General features: G+C 42.1%; 1 protein-coding gene across 1 annotated transcript in view; it reads left to right on the forward strand.

Moving 5' to 3' along the window:
- Positions 1-3,169: 3,169 nt before the first annotated feature.
- LOC306846334 (inositol-3-phosphate synthase 1-A-like) overlaps positions 3,170-24,661 on the forward strand; it is a 32,604-nt gene continuing 11,112 nt past the window's right edge. Inside the window, exons 1-5 of the mRNA XM_079379644.1 lie at positions 3,170-3,647; positions 3,810-3,933; positions 4,075-4,236; positions 9,211-9,340; positions 9,426-9,619. Of these exons, the coding sequence (XP_079235770.1) occupies positions 3,820-3,933; positions 4,075-4,236; positions 9,211-9,340; positions 9,426-9,619 (600 nt within the window). The 5' untranslated portion in view covers positions 3,170-3,647; positions 3,810-3,819. The remainder of the gene's footprint in view (positions 3,648-3,809; positions 3,934-4,074; positions 4,237-9,210; positions 9,341-9,425; positions 9,620-24,661) is intronic.

Below are 24,661 nucleotides of genomic sequence, written 5' to 3' on the forward strand. Positions count from 1 at the left end.
CATCTTAGATGGGCCCCAGAAACAGATCCCCAGTGAAGACCTTGTCTTCAAGATGGTCATCGGGACAAGACCACAGGAACCAGATAAATGAGTAATGACCTGGTCGTTAAGTTTTTGAGGGGAGCTCGGAAATTAAACCTGCCTTGTCCTCACACTGTGCTGTCTTGGGACTTGCCTTTAGTCCTTAGGGCCCTAAGGGGCCCTCCCTTTAAGCCACTCCATTCGGCCGACTTGCGGCCCATGTCGCTTAAGACCGTCCTCCTTTTGACCGGTCAAGCGAGTAGGTGACTTGTAAGTAGGTGACTTGTAAGCACTGTCAATCAGCGCTTCCTGTCTCGAGTTTGGGCCTAACAACTGTTGAGTCATCCTCAAACCGAGACATGGCTATGTGCTGAAAGTGCTCTCAACCCCGTTCAGAGCACAAGTCATTACCCTTCTAGCACTCCCCTCTGCGAATGGTGAGCAGGGTCTCAATCCACTCTACCCAGTGCGGGCTTTGAGAGTGTATGTGGAGTGCTCTGGGGCTCTAAAGGGCTGCCTGTCATGAAGCAGAAACTATTTTGCTGATGCTATAGCCTTGGCTTATGCCTCAACATGCTTGCAGTACCCTATAGGAGTTAGGGCCCACTCCACTTGAGGGATGGACTCCACTTGAGGGATGGTCTCCTCTTGGGTATGGTCTAGTGGGATTTCCATTGGTGAGATTTGTGCAGCCGCTGGCTGGTCATCGCCGTCTACCTTTGCCAGATTCTATTATTTGGATGTCCCTGCCATGCAGGCATGAATTCTGTATGCTTGAATCTGCCTATTTCCCTTTCAAGTGGAAAAGGCCATGTTATGTAGTCCTTAGTGTTGAGTGCTCCGGGGCTGAGCTTGCTATTGGATGCATTCCCCAAGCATCATATGCTGACACAATGGAAGTTCCTGTTGCGTTAGTCTTGCGTAGCCAGATCTTCAGACTGACCGCTGAAGGTCTGGAATCCATGGCAGCTTTCATTGGCCAAGGCCCACCCATGAGGCCGTTTAACCGACATGCCAAACAACCAGCCACAGTTCGTTTCGTACAGCGTCACGCTTCGGGGCATGGAAATGTTGCCACAATAACAGACCGGTGTGTAAAACTCCCGGACGTATTTTAAAGGTTATATGCTGCGAATTTTGATATTTCACATACTTTTGAAAATCTAGTGTTTAGTTGATCTTGATAAGCGTTCATCATCACAGTTGCAAACACGGTGTCTTTCTTCTTTCATGAGGGAGTTTGGCGTCACGGCATATTTGTTTCTACGCGGAACGTTAAAGAACGCGACACACGTCTCCCGGAAATCTTGTAAAATTCAACCAATCAGATGACGACTTCAAAACTCCTGAAGTGTTTCCACTTTTTTTGTGCCATATGCATCAACCGTTCAGCCTGCGGTCTGTGGGCGTGACGTCTTAGGCTGAGACTACTGTTCCATAGGGAATGCTCCGGCTACTTGCGTAACCTCGGGTTCCCTGAGATAAGGGAAGGAGCGTTGCAGAGGTTGCCATGCTATAAGGCTGACATGCTACAAGCTGACTTATATAGCGGTCGGCTCCAACCCTTCTGGCAGGCTCGTGCGCCATTGGTTTGTGCAGCTACAGAAACATGAACAAATCAGGCTTCAGTAACAGAGTAAACAGGAGTTTTCCCAAGCCTCATACCCTGACATAACCCTCATTTCCTTATCTCAGGGAACCGAGGTTACTTTTGTTCTTTCATGTCTTTATTTGATAGAGTCCCTTTGAAGTGTTTGAATGCTTGTTGTATGTCACTATGGAAAAAAGTTAATGTTTTGCAGTAAATAACATCTGAGCTCTAAACTCTTTCTTCGCCAGTGTTTGTTGTTGTTGTTTTATTGCCATCATTTTTGATCATTTTCACAAAATTTTCATGACCCCAGAATATTTGTTTTATGAATATCTGAACATGCAACATGTCAAGTCACCTTCAAGTCACCTTTATTTATATAGCACTTTTAACAATACAGATTGTGTCAAAGATGTAAAAACAACAAAGAAAACAGACAACCGTTTTATTCTACCTTAATTGCATTATTATTATTATTTTTAAATCAGCACTTGAATGTGGGTAACGTTAGGTTTTATAAAAAAATAAAACAAGCAGCACCATTTTGAACAAAAAGCTGAGGAAATGGCGTTTTGTTTTTGATGCAGATGGAATAGATCGCTTCTCTCAGCATACCCAAACCTTCACAGTCCTAAACCACTTCCTGGCTCGACATTTCATTCGGTAACGTTAGGCAGTTTTAAATTATGTGTTGTTTAGCGTTTGATGATCGCGTTTGTTTCTGCTTCATGTTCCTTTTGATCCATGCATTCTTTCAGAAGATGCGTAATAGCGCCTCACACCATAAAACACGGAAAGCTGGAAAATTCCGTCAGTGACGCGGAAAGAGTTAAAAAAATGCATGCAACTTTAATAAAACAGCAGATGTGACGTTTAATAACAAAAACAGGGACATACTAACAGCCTTAAGAGGAAGCGGAAGTACGTTCACTGCTCAACACTATCAGTATTTTTCCAGTGTCTGTGTGGGAAACTTGAGTTTCTAGAACATTCTGATGCCCTGCAGAGTCTGGTTGTTCTTCACTAACTCGGTACCTTTCCACTATTTAAAAAAAAAGAAAAGAAAAAAAAGTGCTTACAAATCTCCTTTGACTCAGCGGAGTTGGAAACTTTTTTCATTTAAATTTTTTTGTACAAGCCTCATCCTTCACACGACTCCTATTGAGCTGGATCACCAGATATCTTGTGTTAAAGACATAAAAAATAATGCATTGAATTTTTGCACTTCTGACAGGGTTACAAATGCTGTTGAGAAATGAATGTTTTCACCAGATTTGCAGGGATTATTATACCTCTCAATATTAATGTCTACTAATATTTTGCTTTGCTATACAAAATATATATAAAATATCGAATAAGCTTAAATATAAAATATATTAAAACGTAGGCTATTTATTTTGAACAATGCATTGGAATTCTGCACTTCTGACGAGTTTGACAAATGCTGCGAATATTATAAACGAATGAATAAAATATATTAAATATTATTAAAATAGCTATATGAAAAATATGTATGTATTTATTTATTTATTTATTGCATGTGACGGGGTTAAATTCACACAATGTAGTTTAATCAAGCAGCTGCATTTCTAGTTGCGTCAAATGCAATATTTCATATATGTGCATTACAGTCCTGGGCTGTGTTTCCGAAAAGCATCGCAACCTTAAGTGGATCGTAGCTGCATTGGTTTCAATGGTTTACGATGCTTTAGGAAAACGCTGCGCAGATTGATATCCATTGACGCACGCGCGGAATCGTTCGGCTTTTGTTACGCAGACTCCAGAAGCATCCATCGTCGCATTTTCATTCACGAGTGGAAAAATACAGGAGGTTTCGGTAACTCCGCCTCTGCAGGATAAAGTGAGAGCGGCGCACGACTGACCGGCAGACGGAACCGGAGACGCGGAAGGTGACCGACAACCTACGACAACACGGAACTAGTAGAGATTACTTTAAGTCTTTTAATATTAAATCTTAAAACTAAAGCCTTGCATAACCCTACATTTTCCTTCTGCTCGGAGAATATCATTAAAGGTATGTCTAGTGCTGAAGACTATTTATAGCCTGTTAGATTATAATATTATAAATTATTCAGTAATATATTAAATGCAACTTTAGTACAATAGGCTGTCTCTACTGCATGTTACACAGACGCATGTTGCATCGGTATTTTTGACTTAAAATGCATTGTTGCAGGTTGTTTATCATGCCTGTGAAAGTTCGTATCAACAGCGCCGATGTGAAATACACTGAGAAACACATCGAGTCGCGTTACTGTTACCACACTGCCTCTGTGCGCAGAGATGGAGACGCGTTCACTGTGAGTCTCTCAACCCTTTAAACTCATGCATTTCTGCTTTGTGCAATGCTGAAGGCAATGCAACTTTATATTTCAGAGTCTGAATCAGAAAGTTGCATTGCTACTGGTAAACAAGTGTTTTGCATGTTTTATGTTAATAAGGTGACGCCCTCCAACACCGAGTTCACCTTCCGCACCGAGAGGAAGGTGCCCAGGCTGGGTGTGATGCTGGTGGGATGGGGTGGAAATAACGGCACCACGGTCACAGCTGCAGTCCTGGCCAATAAACTGGGTCTGACCTGGAAAACCAAGACCGGCCTGAAGGTACAGAGGCTTAGATTTTAGCTAAGTGTGTCAATGTTATGAATGTTAATGTTAAAAATGATGTTTATGACAAATAATAAACAGGTGTTGTATTCAATCCATTATAAAACATACAAAGAGTACATGCCTGCCTATTATAGAATCAAAATCCACTTTAGGTCACATCGTTATTATCGATGGTTTAAAGTGTGCATTAGTAAATAGTCAGTTCATCCTTTATAAAGCATTATCCTAACATTAAATAGTCATTAGTAAGCAGTTTATAAATACAGCTATAAATGCCTTGTTCTTTATTTATAAGCATATCTATTACAAAGGAGATTAAAAGGCTCAGTTATCTTCCTAACAGAAAAAAATAAACAAACACAACACAAGATGCAAAAAATGAAACGGTACAACTGTACACTTGAATTTATATTTATTTATTTATTTTTTCTATTAAATTGCAGACGTTTATTTTTGTTTTTTTTTATCAAGTGTACAGTTGTACAGTTTCATTTTTTGCATCTTGAAAAAATATTTCTGTGTTTTGTATCCCTCTGTGTTGTGTTTAACTTTTCTGTTTGGAAGATAACTGAGCCTTTAAATCTCCTGATGCTTTATAAGGTATAAATAGTCCTCACTTTAGATGAGCTCACACAAATAAACTACTAAATGTTTTATAACTACCTGACTTAATCATGAATTACAGCAGGAATATGTGTTAATAAAGCATTTATTAACACACCGAGCAACTATTATCATGTGTCTAAATAAGATTTATAAATGTACATTTAAATAGTTTATTAATCATTTACTTACACTTCCTAAATGATCTTATGAACCACTGACAACTCATAAATGACTGGTTTGTAAATAACATAATAATTTAGAAATGATAAATTGATCATTAATAAAGTATGAAAATACAATTATTTAATATTATAGATATGCTCAAGAACAAAACATTTATAGCTGTATTTATGAACTGCTTACTAATGACTATTAATGTTGGAACATTGCTTTATAAATTTGGCTATTTACTAATACTTAACTAATAAATAACACTTATTTACTTAACTAGGGGATTTACTTTTATTTATTAACCACTTATTTACTTATCTTGGGGAAGTCGTGGCCTAATGGTTAGAGAGTCAGACTCGTAATCTAAAGGTTGTGGGTTCGAGTCTCGGGCCGGCAGGGATTGTAGGTGGTGGGAGTGAATGTCCAGCTCTCTCTCCACTCTCAATACCACGACTGAGGTGCCTTTGAGCAAGACACCGAACCCCCAGCTGCTCCCCGGGTGCCGCAGCATAAATGGCTTCACTTTTTCTACATTTTGTTGTCACAGACTTATTCCAAAATGGATTAAATTAATTATTTTACTCAAAATTCTACAAACAATACCCCATAATGACAATGTGAAAGAAGTTTGAAATCTTTGCAAATTTATTAAAAATAAAAAACAAAAACTCACATGTACATAAGTATTCACAGCCTTTGGCTCAATACTTTGTTGAAGCACCCTTTGCACCAATTACAGCCTCAAGTCTTTTCGAGTATGACGCTACAAGCTTGGCACATCTATTTTTGGGCAGTTTCTCCCATTCTTCTTTGGAGGACCTCTCAAGCTCCATCAGGTTGGATGTGGAGCGTCAGTGGACAGCCATTTTCAGGTCTCTCCAGAGATGTTCAATCGGGTTCAAGCCTGGGCTCTGGCTGGGCCACTCAAGGACATTCACAGAGTTGTCCCGTAGCCACTCCTTTATTATCTTGGCTGTGTGCTTAAGGTCGTTGTCCTGTTGGAAGATGAACCTTCGGCCCAGTCTGAGGTCCAGAGCCCTCTGGAGCAGGTTTTCATCAAGGATGTCTCTGTACAATGCCAAATTTATCTTTCCCTCAGTCCTGACCAGTTTCCCAGTTCCTTTCGCTGAAAATCTTCCCCACAGCATGATGCTGCCACCACCATGCTTCACTGTAGGAATGGTATTGGCCAGGTGATAAGCGGTGCCTGGTTTCCTACAGACATGAGTTCAATCTTTGTTTCATTTTGAATTTTGTTTCTCATGGTCTGAGTCCTTCAGGTGCCTTTTGGCAAACTCCAGGCAGGCTGTCTTGTGCCTTTTACTGAGGAGTGGCTTTCATCTGGCCACTCTACCATACAGGACTGATTGTTGGAGTGCTGCCGAGATGGTTGTTCTTCTGGAAGGTTCTCCTCTCTCCACAGAGAAACACGTACAGCGGGTTCTTGGTCACATCCCTGACTAAGGCCCTTCTCCCTTGATCACTCAGTTTGGCCGGGTGGCCCACTCTAGGTGGAGTCCTGGTGGTTCCAAACTTCTTCCATTTACGGATGATGGAGAGCACTGTGCTCATTGGTGCAAAATGCTGCAAAAATGCTGCAAAAATGCTGCAAAAAAAATGTCTGTACCCTTTCCCAGATCTGTGCCTTGATACTCCCTGCTCTGCCGGCTCCGCCCTGGCTCCCTGCCCCACCTTGTCTTCCTGTTCCACCGGCTGTGCCTCACTCTCCTGTTCCTCCCCTTTCTCATGGACCTGGCCCTCCATCCCTCCCCCTGTTCCGCCTCCACTCCACCTCCCTCCAGGACTCTGGTCTGTTAAGGAGCATCTGGAAGCCACTCCTTAGGGTGGGGACTCTGTCACGATCACCAGCTGGAGTGCCCATGAGCTCCTCTAGAGGGCACTCCATCCTGTACCTTGCCACTCACTCAGGACTCCATTCCCCATAATCCTTTACCCGGACTCATCAGCACTTATTACCAGTTCACAGCTGCCTCATATTAGTAGGACTATAAGAATAGCACACACACACACACACACACACACACTCTCTCTCTCTCTCTCTTTGCTGGTGAATGTTGATTAGCTCTTGCATGTTTCTAGTTTCCCTGTTTCCTTGCCTTCGTGTTTTGATCTCTGGACTGTTTCCTTGTTTATGATTGTTTGCTGCCTGCCCTGACCATTGCCTGACTTGTGGATTCCTTTTTTGCCTTTGCCCTGGATGTGTTTGTTTGCTGGTGTTTGACCCTGCCTGTTCTGACTACGCTCTATAGAATGAAGCCTGCACGTGGATCTCCACTTTGTTGTCACGCCTCCCTTTGTTACAGTTATGAATAAGTGGAGGACTACCAGATCAAGACTATCTTCATGTTTTTTCCCCCCTTTTTGAGTAAAGAAAACGCTGTATTTTATTAGGGGCTAAGCACTGAAGGTGCGAATTCTTCTTCTTCTTCTCCTTCTTCTTCCCCTCTTGAGTCTACGGCAGCCCATAGAACCACTTGCGGGAAAGTTATAAAATATGGCATACAGACAGTCTCAATATTAACCATTGCAAGTTTGGAGTCTCTAACTTAAACTCTCTAGCGCCACCACTTGTCCACAATTTCACTAATTTTTATGCTAAAAACTTTTGAACCGTAAGGTCTAGAAGCAAAATATTTTTTTCCTCTGAATCCTTGGTTCATGGTATCCAAAATGTAAAATTTGTAAGGTCAAGTTTTTTACAATTTTTAATAATACTGATAATTATATTTAATAATAATTTTTAATTTATTAATAATAAGATTTAATAATAATGCTGATTTTCAGTCAAATTGGCTCAGATCATCTTCAGAGCATGCTAGCTAAAAGTTTTGGAAATAAAGCTGAGTAGTCAAACCGTTCTCGAATAATGCACGAACGAATTTGATGAAGAGCATGCAAAAATCGATGAGGCTATATCTCCGCAACGGTTTAACGTATTGAGATCAAACTTGGTGTGTGTTATAACAACCATGATGTGAGGCTACCTGCACTGTGTCAGTGCAGTGCCACCTAGTGGTCAGGAGATATGAAAAATGGCTCTTTTTGCTTATAACTTCTGAATGGTTTGACCAAAAATGACAAAACTCTTTGTGATCTCTTTAGATTTGGTGCAGCATACCGAGTTGAACCATACCGAATTTTCCCATGTCAGCCATTTTGGGTGTCGACCATTTAGAATTTTGTCATAAAATGCTATATTTTACGAACGTATTGGCGTATCGTTACGAAACTCGGTATGTGTCTTCTGTACCATGTCCTGACAGTACTCAAAAAGTTTGTGTGTGCCATTATCAGCTCACACAGAACAAACCACATCGACTGATAAGTGCCACCTATTGGTCAAAAGTGATAAGCCATTAAATTATATTACTAGTGGTTGTATTTATGATTTTTCAGCCATTTTGACTAAAACTACCTTAAAATGGCTTCAGTTAATCATTACTTCAGTTTATCTGATGCTTGCTTGCTTGCTTCTGCTTCTTGGACCCTTAATTGCTACTTACAGCTATAATTATTATTATCATTATTATAGGCAAATAAATAAAAAATAACAGTAAAAATGTACAAAAAAATTTAATTAGCATATTTATTTTGCATGATTATAGGAAAATTGGCTCTCTTTTTTCATTTTCACACAACCGATGAAAACCATTGCCCTAAAGAATCATCATTTTTAGCCAAATAACCCAGCTAACAGAAATATGTTCTAAAAATGTTCCCATTAAGTATTGAAAACATTATTTCTGAATGTTCTGTTATTTCAAATTGTTTAGTTTTTTTATGTCTTAAAAACGTCTTGGTTATATGTACGTTAAGGGAAGGTTCCATTTTACTATTTTGGAATCATTATGGGAATGTTACTTTTAAACGTTCTCTGAAGGTTCTGAAACAAATAGTGACATTAAAAAAAACAGATGAACATCCAACTAAAATGTAAAAAAACAAAACAACCCCCCCCCCCCCCAAAAAAAAACCCCCAGCATGAACTGTATAAATAACGTTTTTGAGATAACATTTTGAGAACATTGTTAAAGACCAGATAACATTGCATAAACATCTTATTAACATCATTGGAAGAACGTTTGTTCATAACGTCCAGAGAACCTTGCCAGAACGTTCTGAGAATGCTTCCTGTCAGCTGGGAATCAGCTTGTAATGTCCTCCATTCAGAAAGCAAATTACTACGGCTCGTTGCTGGAGTCATCTACGGTGTGTCTGGGATCCGGTCCGGATGGAGAGGTTTACGTTCCCTTCAGAGATCTGCTGCCGATGGTGCATCCCAATGACGTAATTTTTGATGGTAAATACATTAGGCTCTCGTGGATCTGATGTTTCTGTTTGTCGTTGTGCAGTGATTGGTAACTCTGTGTCCTGCGTCTACACAGGCTGGGATATCTCGTCTCTGGACCTCGGCAGAGCCATGGAGCGCGCTCAAGTTCTGGACTGGAGTCTGCAGGAGAAGCTCCGGCCACACATGAACCAGCTCAAACCCAGACCCTCTGTCTACATCCCAGATTTCATAGCTGCTAACCAGGAGCAGCGGGCCGACAACCTCATCAGAGGAAACAAAGCAGAACAGGTGAAATACTATACACAGCTGCATTGCATAATTTTAGTTAATAAATAGTAAATGCTTTAGAATGATTTTCATTGTTAGTTCATGTTAACGAATGTTAACAAATGGAACCTTATTGTAACTTTTTACCATATTTTCTTTAGAGTCAACTATTAGATGTTACAATGAATAATAGTCACATTTTTAAAAATTTTATACAAATTGTATTGTTCCCTTTTGAAAGGGAACTCGCGCTGCGTCCCCTAGGGCGCTATGGGTAATGCCTTCGGCATGACTGATGTCTGAAGCATGAGTCTAAACACGACAATGAACATTTTTTATTTTATTTATTTATTTATTATTTTATCATGTTTTAAACGACATATACAGAAAATTACAACATTGGCAGGCGGCAGCCTATGACGTATAAAAGGTATAAACGTATAAAACTGGTGCAGCCAAGAGTATAAAAGGGCACCTGTGAAATACATCATCCACTTTCTTGTCTTCAGGAAACTGTTTGTACATGAGTTAGGAGCACGTGTGTTCAGGGGTGTAAATTGCGGGGGGCGGGGGGGTCAGGGGTCCACTGCTTGCTTTCCGGTTGTGGCTAGAAGGAATACAGCTCCAACCAGAAATGAACAATGAAATTAATTTCATACCTATTAGATTGTGTTTTATTAATGATTACACCTACCCCAACCCTCAACCTACCCCTTACAAGAATGAAAAAAATTATTGTTGTACAGGGTGACATAAATTTCGCTGTATTGATGTGCGCATGCCCAGTGCGCATGCCCAGAGTAGTTCCCCTCAGAATGGCGAATCCACCCCCAGACGGTCCAGCTGATTTGGAGTCGATTCGGGGAAGCCCAGGTAGACCTGTTTGCTTCCCAGGAGTCCTCCCACTGCCAGCTGTATTATTCCCTGACCGAGGCCCCCCTCGGCACATATGCACTGGCACAAAGCTGGCCTTGGGCTCTATGCAAGTATGTGATTCCCCCTGGGAGCCTGCTTGCACAGACGCTGTGCAAGGTCAGGGAGGACGAGGCACAAGTCCTGCTGGTTGCGCCATACTGGCCCACCCGGACCTGGTTTCCGGAACTCACGCTCCTCGCAACAGCGCCTCTCTGGCATTTCCCCCTGAGGAAGGAATTCCTTTCGCCTGCGCCCAGATCTTATGTGTGGCTCCTGGACAGGATGCAGCAGACTTGAGTGTTCTGCCACCGGCAGTGGTAGACACCATCACTCAGGCTAGAGCTCCCTCTACGAGGCAAGCTTATGCACTAAAGTGGAGTCTGTTCATGAACTGGTGTTCTTCTCGCCGAGAAGACCCCCGAAGATGCACGATTGGAGTAGTGCTTTCTTTCCTGCAAGAAAGATTGGAGCGTAGGCTGTCACCCTCCACCTTGAAAGTGTATGTGGCTGCGATCGCAGCACATCACGATGCAGTGGACGGCCGATCCCTGGGAAAGCACAATCTCATCGTCAGGTTCCTGAGGGGTGCCAGAAGGTTAAATCCTCCTAGGCCACCCTTGGTGCCCTCCTGGGATCTCTCTACCTTCCTGGCTGGCATTCAGAAGGATCCCTTTGAGCTGCTGGATTCAGTTGAGCTTAAATTTCTGTCTGCTAAGACAGCGCTCCTGACCACGCTCACTTCCATCAAGAGGGTTGCGGACCTCCAAGCATTTTCGGTGAGCGAAGAGTGCCTTGTGTTCGGGCCGGCCTAGTTTCACGTTGTCCTGAGACCCCGGCCTGGATACATGCCCAAGGTTCCCACCACGCCTTTTCGTGATCAAGTGGTGAACCTGCAAGTACTGCCCTCGGAGGAGGCAGATCCAGCCCTAGCGTTGTTGTGTCCCGTGAGAGCACCCGGCTTTAGAAGCTTCGAGCAGCTCTTTGTCTGCTACAGAGGTCAGCAGAAGGGGAAGGCTGTCTCCGAGCAGAGGTTGGCCCACTGGTTAGTGGATGCCATTGCCTTGGCGTACCAGTCCCAGGGCAAGCCGTTCCCCCTAGGTCCACACGGAGTTTTGCCTCCTCCTATGCACTGCCTCTCTGGCAGACATCTGTAGAGCTGCTCGCTGGGCGATACCGAACACCTTCACAAGATTTTACAGTCTCTGCATTGAGCCAGTTTCTTCCCGTGTGTTGGGTAATAGGTAATTGGTAGGAAGGACCGGCCGGTGTCACGCTTGCTGCGCCATTCCCCCGCACACGGGGATGCGAGCACCTTTCTGTCCCAGTCAAGTTCCCTGGACGGCGAACCCTGGTTGAGCATCCTCCAGCACCCCCGGCAGTTAGACCCAGCGGAGCAGTCTGATGCCAGGCCCAGTATTGGTGTTAGCTTGCCCGGGTCTCCGGTCAGCCCCTGTACTGGCCTAGGTGTCCATATGGCTTGATTCCCTGTGAGCGATCACAGGTGTGTAGACTCCATATGTGTAGACTTCCATGGTAAGGTTTCCCTTTCTGTGAACCCGTGTCTTCCCTTTGACAGACCGTTCTGTCAGGCTCTGTTGGCGGTGGTTCCTCCCTACTCTCAGGTGGGACCTGCCTCAAGAGTTCCATTCCATATGTAGTACTGCCCCAGGCCTGGACCAGTCCATATCAGTTTCTCCACATGTTACCTTCCTGCGAGTAGGATGTGGCCTCACTTGCACGTGAAGCACCTTTCATGAAGATCGAAATCCCTTATCTTAAGAAATGATTTTCTGTCGCAGGAATGGCGGCTTGGCTGTCTCCAGCAGCAATGTACTCACCTGTGGCAGCCTATTTGCGCTGGAGCGTTGGGAAGGTTACGACCTTTGTGTAACACCTGTCTGACATGGTTACATGCTTGTCAACACTTGCAATGCCATAGGGTTATGACGGGGTTCAGGTTGTGGCGCTTTCCATAGACCCCAAATGTCGTCACGACATAACTCGTAGTGACTGATAGATAGGGAACGTCTCGGTTACGTATGTAACCCTCGCTCCCTGATGGAGGGAACGGAAACGTTATGGCCCCATGCCACAACGTTGAACCATCGCTGGTTGCCAGGGAAGAGTTCTAAGGTCTTCAGCGTAAAATCTGACGAGTGGATGCACCTGTCGCCTATTTATACCTGTATGCACGGGGAGTGGCTCAGGTATGCAAAATCTTCTAGCCAAATTTCATTGGCGTTTTCTCTTAATCAGAGAGGATTCGGGCTCCCAATTAAGACCCCATATGTCGTCACGACATAATGTCTCCGTTCCCTCCTTCAGGGAACGAGGGTTGCATACGTAACCGAGACATTACATGTAACGCTAATACACACTACATAAACGCAAAGCTGATGTTGTTAACATGAACAATATGAGAAAAAATCATAACAATAAAAATATTTTGCATGGTTTGATGTGATATGAGCTAAGTGATCGTTAGATTTAATTACCATTGGTAGCGTGATTTATTGTGAAGCTTTTTTTCCAGAGATGGTGACAAAGAGGCAAAACTTACAGACTGCAGCTTTAACTACCTAGACTTAATAGGCTATTTATTTTCAAATGTTTTTAAATTTTAATCTGGACTACAACATGCCCTTGATATTGTTTGAAAATGTTTAGATTTTTTTATTATTTATTATTATTTAACATTAGTTAACTCATTAGTTAACATAAACTGCTAATGAAAAAATAATTTAAAGCATTTATTAAGTTATTTTCAACATTTAATAACGTTATTAAAATCAAAAGTTGTAACTGTACTATTTAATGGACCCGCGGTAACATGAATTAACAGCTGTGAGAATAATAACTTATGTAACAAATGTAGTATTGCTCATTGTTAATGTTAATACATTAACTAATGTTAAATGATGAGGCTTTATTGTTAAGTGTTACCTATTGTTCTTTATAATTCTTTTGCACTTTAATCTGTTTGAAACATTTGTTTACTTTATACATCTGGCTTTGAGAAGTTTAGATGTCTGTATTAATTTATTGAGAATAGGGAACAAGATGTTGTGTCCCTTTCCAGGAATTCCAGCACGTCTCCTTCAAACAAGAAGTGGATGATGTATTTCACAGGTGCCCTTTTATACTCTCGGCCACAACTTTTGCGACGTGTTGTGCTTCTCGTTCCCTATTCTCAAAGAACCATATTTACATGAGTAACCTGTAACGTGTTCTACACTCATACAATATTTAGTTTGACCTTTTGAATTATGGACATCAGTTTCTGAACCATAAGCACCTCATTTCATTGATAGTTTATTGAAAACAAATTTTTATAGGGCCTATTTTTGTGCAATATTTGTGAAACATTATATATATATATTCTGTAACTATATATACTATGACTATAAAAAAATGTTATAATATTTAGTTGTTATAAAAACAAATATGTTAACTCAGATTAATAAATGTATGTTCATATTATTTAATGGACCTAAACTGACTTGAATTTACAATGAACAGTATTTTTATTAATTAGCATTAACAAAGATTAATAAATACTGCTCATAATGCTCATTGTTAATTAATGTTAATGTATTACTTAACATAATAGCGTAACTAATGGGACTTTACTGTGACCTTAAAGTGGTAACAGTGTTTTTTAAATTCATATTTTAATTTTAATATAAAATTTATTGTATTTATATATTTTTTTATATATATAAAAGTTTTAATAAACATCATATATTGTATATAATACAGTGTAAAAATATAAAAAATATTGTTAACAGTATATATTGTCACACTACGGTGAATAATAAGTGCACGAAGAAGAAGATGATCTAGTCAAATAAGCTTTAATTAATCCACAAGAGGGTAAATCCACGACAGGCAGTAGGGATGGAGGAGACATGGTGGAGGAAGGGCTGACGACTCCAGGGTGCTGACCGACGACAGCGGAGCAGGTGGTTGTGGAGCCCGAGGCAGAGACAGAGAGCCAATGAGCCAGGGCGACGTGGAGGATCCAGAGGGCCAAGGCAGAGCTGATGGTTTCGGTGACCGAGGCGGAGGCGGGGATCCGGAGGCCGCGGTGGAGCCGGAGCAACAGATGACCAAGGTGGAGCCAGAGGAGCCTGACAGAACCAGAGGGATGGAGGGATGAAGCTCAGCCAGAGGAGTGGTGTCCCGAGGTGGCGGATGGTCGACAACTGACCAAAGCAGAGACGGAGGGATGAGGATAGCCCGGCGTAACTGGTGGACTGACGGGCCATGGTGGAGAGGAGGGAGCTAGGAGCCATGGTGGAGCCGCTGGGTCGATGGGCCGAGGCAGAATCCAGGACTCAGAGGCTGGAGGCGGAGACAAGGGATCCTCCAGCCACGAGGCTGATGGAGACTGGCAGACCCGCGGCAAATGGTGAGGACTGGTGCAGAGGTGGTGGGAGAGGGAGGCTGGGCAGGAGTTCTGGATGATCAGGGGGGCTTGAAACGGTGTGTGGTGCCCACACACACCATAAGGCCATTCCCAGCACCGGGAGTTCCAGCCACAGGGGAACGACCTCCATGGTCGCTTCAGGACAGGCAGACAGTTCATGGCAGATAGATATTTCTGGGCAGACAGTTTGGGGCAGATTGACGGTTCAGGGCAGATAGGAGGTTCAGAGGATGGCAGAAGACAGGGCATATCACTACACAAATACAAATCGAAGTTTATTAAGTCCTCAGAGTCCTTGGAACATTCACAATACTGGACAATGACAAACTGAACAGACTTGAACTAAAATAGGGAGGTAAATGAGGATAATTAATGGAACACAGGTGAACAGAATGACACAATCAGACACAAGGAAAAACTAGGTCACGAGCACATGAGGGAGAAAACACAGTCATAGTCACAACAACACAACAACAGGGTTGTGACATATACCTGTACAGTGTGTGCTTTGCGCAAATGTATAAATTAGGATGTTTTAAAATATTCTAGAATATATATTTGAAATAAATATTAAAAAATATATATATATATTTACACACACACACACACACACACACACACACACACATATATATATATATTTATTTATTTATTGTAATATTCAAATATACATATAAATCTCTTTTTAAAAATTAAAAGCAGCTCGTAAATGTATTTATTTCTTGTCTCATTAGTGTTTAGCGCAGTTGTCGTTGCTAGGAAACGCTTGTTTTGTTTATTGTGTTGAGACATGCTGAAGTCGTGTTTGGTCTCTTATACCTTATCAGTGTTGTGTGCTTGCTTGCCCCTTTGTTGTGATAAACAGTAAAGTGTGTCCAGCTAAATTCAATTTCCGTTTTGTCAGACGAGTGTAAAAAACATTAGTATAATGTGGTAGCGGTCACAGCAGCCCTCGTGTGAAGACCGAAGAGTGTAAAGACCATCGACTGTACTGTGCGACTCCACCGTGCAGGGACACCGGCAAGCAGTGTTGGGCAAGTTACCTCCAAAATGTAATACATGATATATTACTAGTTACTGTCTTTTGAAAGTAATTAGTTACATTACAATATTGCTGTCTCTGAATTGTAATGCGTTACACTACTTTTGAGTTACTTTCACCAAAATATCCACAGAAGTATGACTAGGCATTATAAAATGTCAAAATGTAGTTTATTGCTGCTCATTATACATCAAGTGGAGGGTAATGTTGTAGATATAGCATAAAATTATAAAACCATATTTAGATATCGGTATGTAGGTCTACATTAATGTTACGTTGTAGCTTAGGTTAAACACAGATAAGCACAAACCACATTATTACATTCATAAATAACACCTGTAAATAAAGCGAAATGTTATAATGTATAAACAATAAACACAGTACCTAGCCTATAGGCTATTTTGAACGGTTTTCAGAACAAAACAAGAATGAAAAATATAAGTTGCTAAACAAGCCAAAACGAATTAGGCTAATTTAAAGGGGTGGATTGCAATTTCACTTTTTAAAAGTTAGTTAGTGTGTAATGTTGCTGTTTGAGCATAAACAATATCTGCCACGTTTCAGTGCTGAAAGTTAAATGCAAACGGAGATATCGTCTTTTAAAATTCTGGCAGTTTAATGCCTACAAAAATGGCTCGTAGGGACTACAACGAGTTACTTCCTGGGTCCGTTACATCACGAATCCAGATAAACCCGCCAACGGGAACACGCAACGAAGGGGCGAGGCCATTCATTCATTTTATATATAGACTATGATTTAATATGCGTATGCACAAAACCTGCCCTGAAAGAGGCGTTTGCCACTTCCTACGCAAAAGGTGGAATTTATAAAAACAAACATAACCTGCACCTACACGCAAACTCTGACTCATGCGTACAAAGTCTTGTTCATGGAGTGAGAAAATTAATGAAGCAAACAATGATTTTAAACTCTGTTTTCATGTCGATATACACATTTAGTACATTAAATATTCCACTCTCATTAATGGAGATAAGAACTGAAATTACATAGTCATTACACAAAAATTAAACCAAAATCATATGAATTTAGACATATTTGTAATGGATGCCCTTGATCACTTTTCCTTTTTTAATGACAACAAGGAGTGCTATAGGTGCACAATAATTCATCTTTAAACTAAACTGCAGATCTCATGTAATGAGATTTTTATTTTTTTTTTATAGCGAGAAGAATGATTAATGATGCGCACTTACTTCGATATTAAGGTGGACACTGCTGGATTCGGTGGTCGAATGGTCCATTGTTCGGTTTGAATAGGTCTAATGATCTTACTGTACAACCGCAGCTGCACGGAGCTGTTAATGTCGTGTGAAGGCATCTCCACAACATTATGAAAAAATACCACCATTTGAAGGATACAACTTGAAGAAAACGGTAAGATTTGCACGTTTCATTTTTTAAAATAGCTACTTTGTCAGTGATGCGCCATCGGCGCCGAGTCATAAATATAGTCTTATCTGTTTCCACTAAAAATAGCTAAAAGATGTTCACCTTATCAGCAAAACTGCATCATTTAATTTTAATTGTTTAAAACAATTGATATACTATTTGGCCAGTGTAAAAGAATGAGATCAGCTCTATTCTAAAACATGTAGACTATCGGATAAATATTTTAAACAGTTTTGTTTTTATAAATATTTTAATACATTTATTCTAACAAATAACAATGCTATTTGATTATTTTTAGCAACAAAAATCAATGTATGGCACAAATGGCATTTATACCCTGTATCTCATGTTTCCTTAACATTTTGTACCTTTGACGGTGTTATGTGGATGGGAATATGCATGGGAATTATATGCAGATGAGGTTATGCATAGTAAAACTGGCCGTTGTAAGCTCCATATATAGTGATTTCAGGGAGGAGTCGGGGTGGAGATGCACGTACGCACAATCTTCCCCTGACTGGGATTTATAAAGTGCTTTTTGCGCAGGTTCTGGCAATTTCTGGTAATTTCTCATTTTCCCACACTCCCCGTCTGACTGGAAGAGGTGGAGGTACTGGTCTCCTCATCTCTAATGATTGGAAATGTATTCCTTTGCCTTCTATGAGTATTAACAGCTCCTTTGAATCACATTCAATCAATATTACCCACCCTTTTAAAATCCATTTTGTAGTTGTTTATCGACCCCTAGGACCACAAGGTAACTTCTTGTCGTGGCCTAATGGATAGAGAGTCGGACTTGTAACCCGAAGGTCTCGGGTTCGAGTCTCAGGTCTGGCAGGAATTGTCGGTGGGGGAGTGAATAACCAGTGCTCTCTCCACCCTCAATACCACGACTGAGGTGAGAACCTTGAGCAAGGCACCGAATCCCCAACTGCTCCCCGGGCGCCGCAGCATTGGCTGCCCACTGCTCCGGGTGTGTGTTCACGGTGTGTGTGTGTTTACTACTGTGTGTGTGCACTTGGATGGGTTAAATGCAGAGCACAAATTCTGAGTATGGGACACCATACTTGGCCAAACGTTACATCACTTCACTTCTTGGATGATTTAGATGTGCTGCTCTCAACCTTTCCTGAGGATGGTTCTCCCCTAGTTATGCTTGGAGACTTCAACATCCACCTAGATCAGGGGTGGCGAACATTGCTCCTGGAGAGCTGCAGCCCTGCAGAGTTTTGCTTAAACCCTAAACAATCACACCTGAACAAGCTAATCAAGTTCTGAATGGTTACTTAGAAGCTACAGGCAGGTGAGATTTAATTAGGGTTGGAGCTGAACTCTGTAGGGCTGCGGCTCTCCAGGACTAGAGTTCGCCACCCCTGACCTAGATAAACCTCATTGATCTAGATAAACATTTTGATCTCAAGAGAGTGTTAACTACGGCTACTCACAAAGCAGGCAACCAACTGGACCTTAATTACACATGACACTGCTCCACTGATCATGTGCTGATTACTCCACTGTACACCTCGAATCACTTCCTCCTCACTCTTATCCTCAATATGGTTCCTGACACAACACATACCCCTTAACATTGTCATCTTTCGACCTAACCTACGCTCACTCTCACCCTCCAGGCTATCTGCTATGGTTTCATCTTCGCTTCCTCCCCCTAAACCAGGGGTGGGGAACCTTTTATTCTATCAAGGGCCATTTACATTTTTGTAACATTCTTTAAGGGCCATACTAAATAATTGAAGACATATATCACTAACCTCTCTAACCTCTTGGAACTGCTTCTCTTTGGCAAGGTGTCGGATGTCAGATGGCAGTGATGACGATGCTACTCGCAGCTGGTTTTCCAAGTTTCGGTCAGTCTAGCGGAATCGAGTCTTTGAAAGAGTTAGTTTTGAAAAGAACTGTTCACAGCAGTAGGTCGTCCCAAAGAGAGATGCAAACGTCAGTGCATGTTTTCTCAGAATGGGAAAATCCCCAAAATGTACATATAGTTTATAGAATTTAAGCAGAGGGAGATTGTTGTACTTTGCTTTAAGCTCATCATTGCTTTGCAGCTCAATTAGTTTGTGTTGTAGGTGTAGTGCTTTTCTGTTCACTCTATCGTGAAATATTATAAGATTGATCACAATTCAGGGACACCATGTAGTACGTGTCATACTATGTAGTACGTGATTTACTTACACAACATAAGCTCATGACAATTTACCTGACCTGGTAATCACACAATTATCAGTTGGTGTAGGTGTATGTGTGCATTTGAGTCAGTAGTGACGGGAATTCACTACTGGAATTTCACTATTCACGGCACTGTCAGGAACAAGCGTTGGTGACTCGGTTATGTTTTGTCCCTTAACATCCATTAGGTGTTTGCAGTTCCGGCGATATTCCTGACCTTCGGGTTTTCGGATGATGTAAGAGCGTCCGTCCTCCAAGGCATGCGATAAGACGGCAGGTGTCCATTGCCCGTTACCTTGCTGTGAATAGACGTTGGCTCCTTGTTTCAGTGCGGTAAGTGGTTTCGCAGCTCTGTCATAGTATGATTTTTGTTTACTTGGCATCGCTCTCACTTGAGTTGTACAACAGTGAGTTTGCTTGTCTGTGGTTGCAGAAGTTTGTCCGTAACGTGGATGATTGAGCGAAGCTGTCTGCTCATGAGAAGCTGAGCTGGTCATTTAAAACCATCAACAGGTGCATTTCTGTGCTCCAAGATACTCAGGTATGGGTCCCTGTTTTCTCCACAAGTCCATTACTCTAGGCATAGTATGGACTTGTTGTTGTGTGCACAAAGTCCCACTTTTTTGCAAAAGCATGGAACTCCTGTGAACTGTATTGTGGACCGTTATCAGACACCACCTTTTCTGGCACTCCATGGCGCGCGAACATTGCTTTGAGCATTTGGATTACGGCAGCCACAGAAATCGAATGTAGCTTTTCTACCTCGAAGAAGTGGCTGTAATAATCGACAGCAATGATGTAATTTTCGCCCTGCCATGTGAAGAAGTCACTAGCGACCGCTTGCCATAGGCGCTTTGGAGTTGGGTGTGCAATCATCGTTTCTTGCTGGTTGGAGTAACAGTGCGCAAGACAGATGGAATAGTTTTTGCTTGCTCATGCCCGGCCAGAACAAGACATCCCTTGCTCACTGTTTACTTTTTTCCACACCCATGTTGCCTGTGTGTATCTTTTCTAGCATGCTAAGTCTCAGACTGCGTGGTACAATGATTTTTTCACCTTTTAGCAAGATGCCATCGGTAAACGAGAGCTCGTCCCTGTGATTCCAATATTCTATCACCAGCGGTGGGCCGCTTTGCCACGTCTCTGGCCTTCCTGCTTGGATTAACAGTCTTAAGGCTGCAAGCTGGGGGTCCTGTTTCATCGCCTCACGCAGCTCCGCAAGTTTGCTGTCTGACACAGGTAAGTTGCTGACTACGTGCCTCCATTACTTCGTTTACGATGCGTCGTGGTAAGCAACGGATATCCTCGACAGTGTGTCGGCAACAGGTATTTCTTTACCTGCTTTGTGAATCAACGTGAAGTCGTATTTCTGCAGCTGCAGACTCATGTGCTGTAGGTGTGGTGGGGTGGCAGAGAGTGGTTTCTTGAGTATGGACTCCAGAGGTTTGAGGTCCGATTCTACAATGAATTCTCTCGCATATAGATACTGGTGAAATCGTTTACATCCAAACAGAACGGCGTAAAGTTCTTTTTCTATTTGTGAGTAGTTCTGCTCCATTTCCCTGAGCGATTTGGATGCATAAGCAATCGGTTTCCATTTTTATTAAAAAGACCGCACCCAAGCCATTTTTAGACGCATCCACCTGCAGTTGCAGTGATTCATTTGGGTTGTAGTATGCCAGTACCGGCCCCGGCTCTCTCGTTATCAAGTCCTTGATTTGTTGGAAGACAGCAGTGTGCGTTTCGTCCCATGTAAACTCGTTGCCTTGTTTCAACATCTGGTGCAACGTTGCGTTTATCTCTGCCAGTCTCAGGGCGAATCGGGACAGATAATTGATCATACACAGTATTGTTTCTAGCTCCGATTTGTTTTGTAATGGTTCCATTTCTTTTATGGATTTTAACTTCTTTTGGTCCAGTTTGATGCCGTCGTGCGTCAGTCTGTGTCCAAAGTAGCTGAATTCATGTATGCAGATGAATTCATGTATGCAGTGCTTTTTTCGGGGTTCAGGCGGACGCCTCTTTCTCTCGTTCTTTGAAGCATTGCGTGTAGGTTTTTATCGTGGTTCTCCTTTGTATGTCCGTACACTAAGATGTCATCTACTATAGCTGCTACTCCGGACAGCCCCTCATAGGTATCTTCTATTTTCCTCTGGAACTCATCCTGCGCAGAGACTGTTCCGAACGGCAGATGAAGGAACCAGTATCGTCCGAAAATCGTGTTAAACGTTGTAAGCTTAGATGACACTTTTGCCAACTTGATGGCCCAGTACCCTTGATCTGTCGTCTAATACGCTAAAGTATTTTGCACCTGAGAGTCTGGAGATTACGTCATCCAAAGTTGGTAGCGGATAATGCGGCAGTTTGATTGCCTTTTTTAGGTTGTGCAGATCGAGGCATATACGGAGTTCTCTAGTGTGGGGTTTTTCCACTACGACTATGGCATTGACCCAATCTGTCAGTTCGGTTACCTTTGCAATTATTCCTTGATACTCCATTCTATTTAATTCCTCCTTCATGCGTCCGCACGAGGTGAATGGAATTTTTGTGGAGGGTATACTACTGGAATGGCAGCTGGGTCAAGGTGTATTTTACACTCACCTGGGAATTCCCCTATTCCCTCGAACACATCAGCGAATTCGCTTAGCAGGTCATTGTTCTGTCCGATACTTGTTTGTATGGCGAGAACCTGTTTTATCAAATCCATTTCTAGGCACGCTTTAAGTCCTAGTATTGGTGGCGCTTGGGTGTCAACGACGAAAAATTCCTGCATGGTTTTGGTCTGGTTATGTTTGCACTGGAGTTGGCAGGTTCCTTTTACAAGTCAAGTCAAGTCACCTTTATTTATATTGCGCTTTTAACAATACAAATTGTGTCAAAGCAACTGCACAATATCAAAATAGGAAAATAGGGTGCCAATCATGTAAAATGACTAGTAAAATGTTTAATAAAGATTAAACACTCAATTTTCAGTTAAAGACATTTTATTATTAAATTCAGTGATGTCATCATCCAGCTCAGTTCAGTTTAAATAGTATCTGTGCAATCAAGTCGACGATATCGCTGGAAATTAAGTGTCCCCAACTAAGCAAGCCAGAGGCGACAGTGGCAAGGAACCAAAACTCCATCGGTGACAGAATGGAGAAAAAAACCTTGGGAGAAACCAGGCTCAGTCGGGGGGCCAGTTCTCCTCTGGCCAAACGAACCAGCAGTTTGTTCCAACTGCAGCAAATCAGATTGTAAGGGCTCAACTGGTTCTAGTGGTCTTTTCCCGATTGCTGTCTAGGTGGCGGGATCCTCACTGGGGATCTGTCTCTTGCCTCCGCTGACGTTCAGGGCTGTAGAGGTCATCTCTGGGTGCTGATCCACCATCTGATCAGGATACGGACTGGATCTGGTGACTGCAGTGACCATCTGGGCTGGATACGGACCAGATCAGGTGGCTACGGTGATCTCGGAATAAGAAAGAAACAGACTAATATAGTCTGGTTTAGCTCGCTCAAGTACTGAGGAGCTAAACCATTCAGGGCTTTATAAGTCCTGATAGTTTTCATCTTGCTGTTTTTAGTTGACTGAGGCTTGTGACATCTCTTACTTGGCTCTCAACGAAGGCTGACGCATTTTTCTCTCCCTCTCCTCCCCTTATCTTCCCTGCTTTGCTCTCTCGTGACCATGACCATGCTTTGCTCTCAAACCTACTTCAATTTCGCCAAAAGCTTGCTCATTTACCACTTTACTGTGTTCTTCATTTATCGTGTCAATGAAGAATTCCTGTGTTGTTTCACAGTCGGGCTCAGTGTCGTTACTTACATCGTCCGCATGTTATAGATTTTGTGCTGTCTCGCTCAGCTTTGAAGGCGGTTTTCGCATGACTTTGCCAGTTGCCTCGTTTAAACACAGCGTGCGCTACTTGTGGTGTCTGAGCTGCACTGTGCGGTCTGGCCATAGATTTTAGTTGAGCTTGTGCTACTTTGTGAGATTGCGCTATGTCTATGGCTCTTTCTAGGGTTAGATCTGGTCCATAGTTTAGCAGTTTTTCTTTCACTTTTGCGGAGTTTATGGCAAAGACTATTCTGTCCCTTACCATCTCGTCTGCATTAGTGTACCCACAGTCTTTAACTAACAATTTCAGTTCCGTTACGAAATTGTCAAAACTCTCACCATCCGCTTGCACTTTCTCGTGGAATTTGTACCGTGTGAAAATGTGGTTTTTCTTCGGCATCACGTATGCTTCGAATCTGTCGTACTATGTGCTTAGAAGTTTTGCATTTTCTTCAGTCAATGTCCAGGTGTTATAATTGGCATCGGCACGCCAGCGGAGTCCATCTTCTCTTCCTGTAAGTTCTTTTAGTTTTCTGACATCATGTAGTGCTTTTCTGTTCACTCTATAGTGAAATATGATCAGATTGATCACAATTCAGGGACACCATGCGGTAAGTGTCACGCATTTCACAGATCTCTTTTTATTATTATTCCCCGTCACTTCCTGTGATCAACAGTTTTATGGGTAATGCAGTTTCACATATAACGGTGATACCAATGGTACTTCCACATTAAATGGTTCCACATTAAACGGCGTAGCAAATATCTTCAGTTCATTTTGTTTACTTTTCATGTCCTGAAACGCCTCTCCAAATATCTGAAGCAGTTTTGCACACTCACCAGCATACTCTGTTGTCATAGCAGGCTTTTGTTCTTGTACAGTAGGAAAATGCACAGTGCTACCCTTTTCCAGTTGCAATTGCCACAGCTTTAATTTGGCCTCAAATTATTTCACGTTGGAAAGCAGAGAGCTGAGAAGCTGGTTCGGACCTTGGGTCTTTAATCTAGATTTAAACTGACAGAGTGTGTCTGCTTCCCGAACAATGTTAGGTAGTTTGTTCCAGAGTTTGGGTGCTAAATAGGAAAACGATCTCCGCCCGCGTTGATTTTGAAATTCTAGGTATTATCAAATGGTCAGATTTTTGAGATCACAGCGGGCATGAAGGACTATAATGCGATAAGAGCTCACTCAAATACTGAGGTGCCAAACCATTCAGGGCTTTATAGGTAATTAGCAAGATCTTAAAATGTATATGA

The sequence above is a fragment of the Barbus barbus genome (genome assembly GCF_936440315.1).
Source record: "Barbus barbus genome assembly, chromosome: 26".
Lineage (NCBI taxonomy): Eukaryota > Metazoa > Chordata > Actinopteri > Cypriniformes > Cyprinidae > Barbus > Barbus barbus.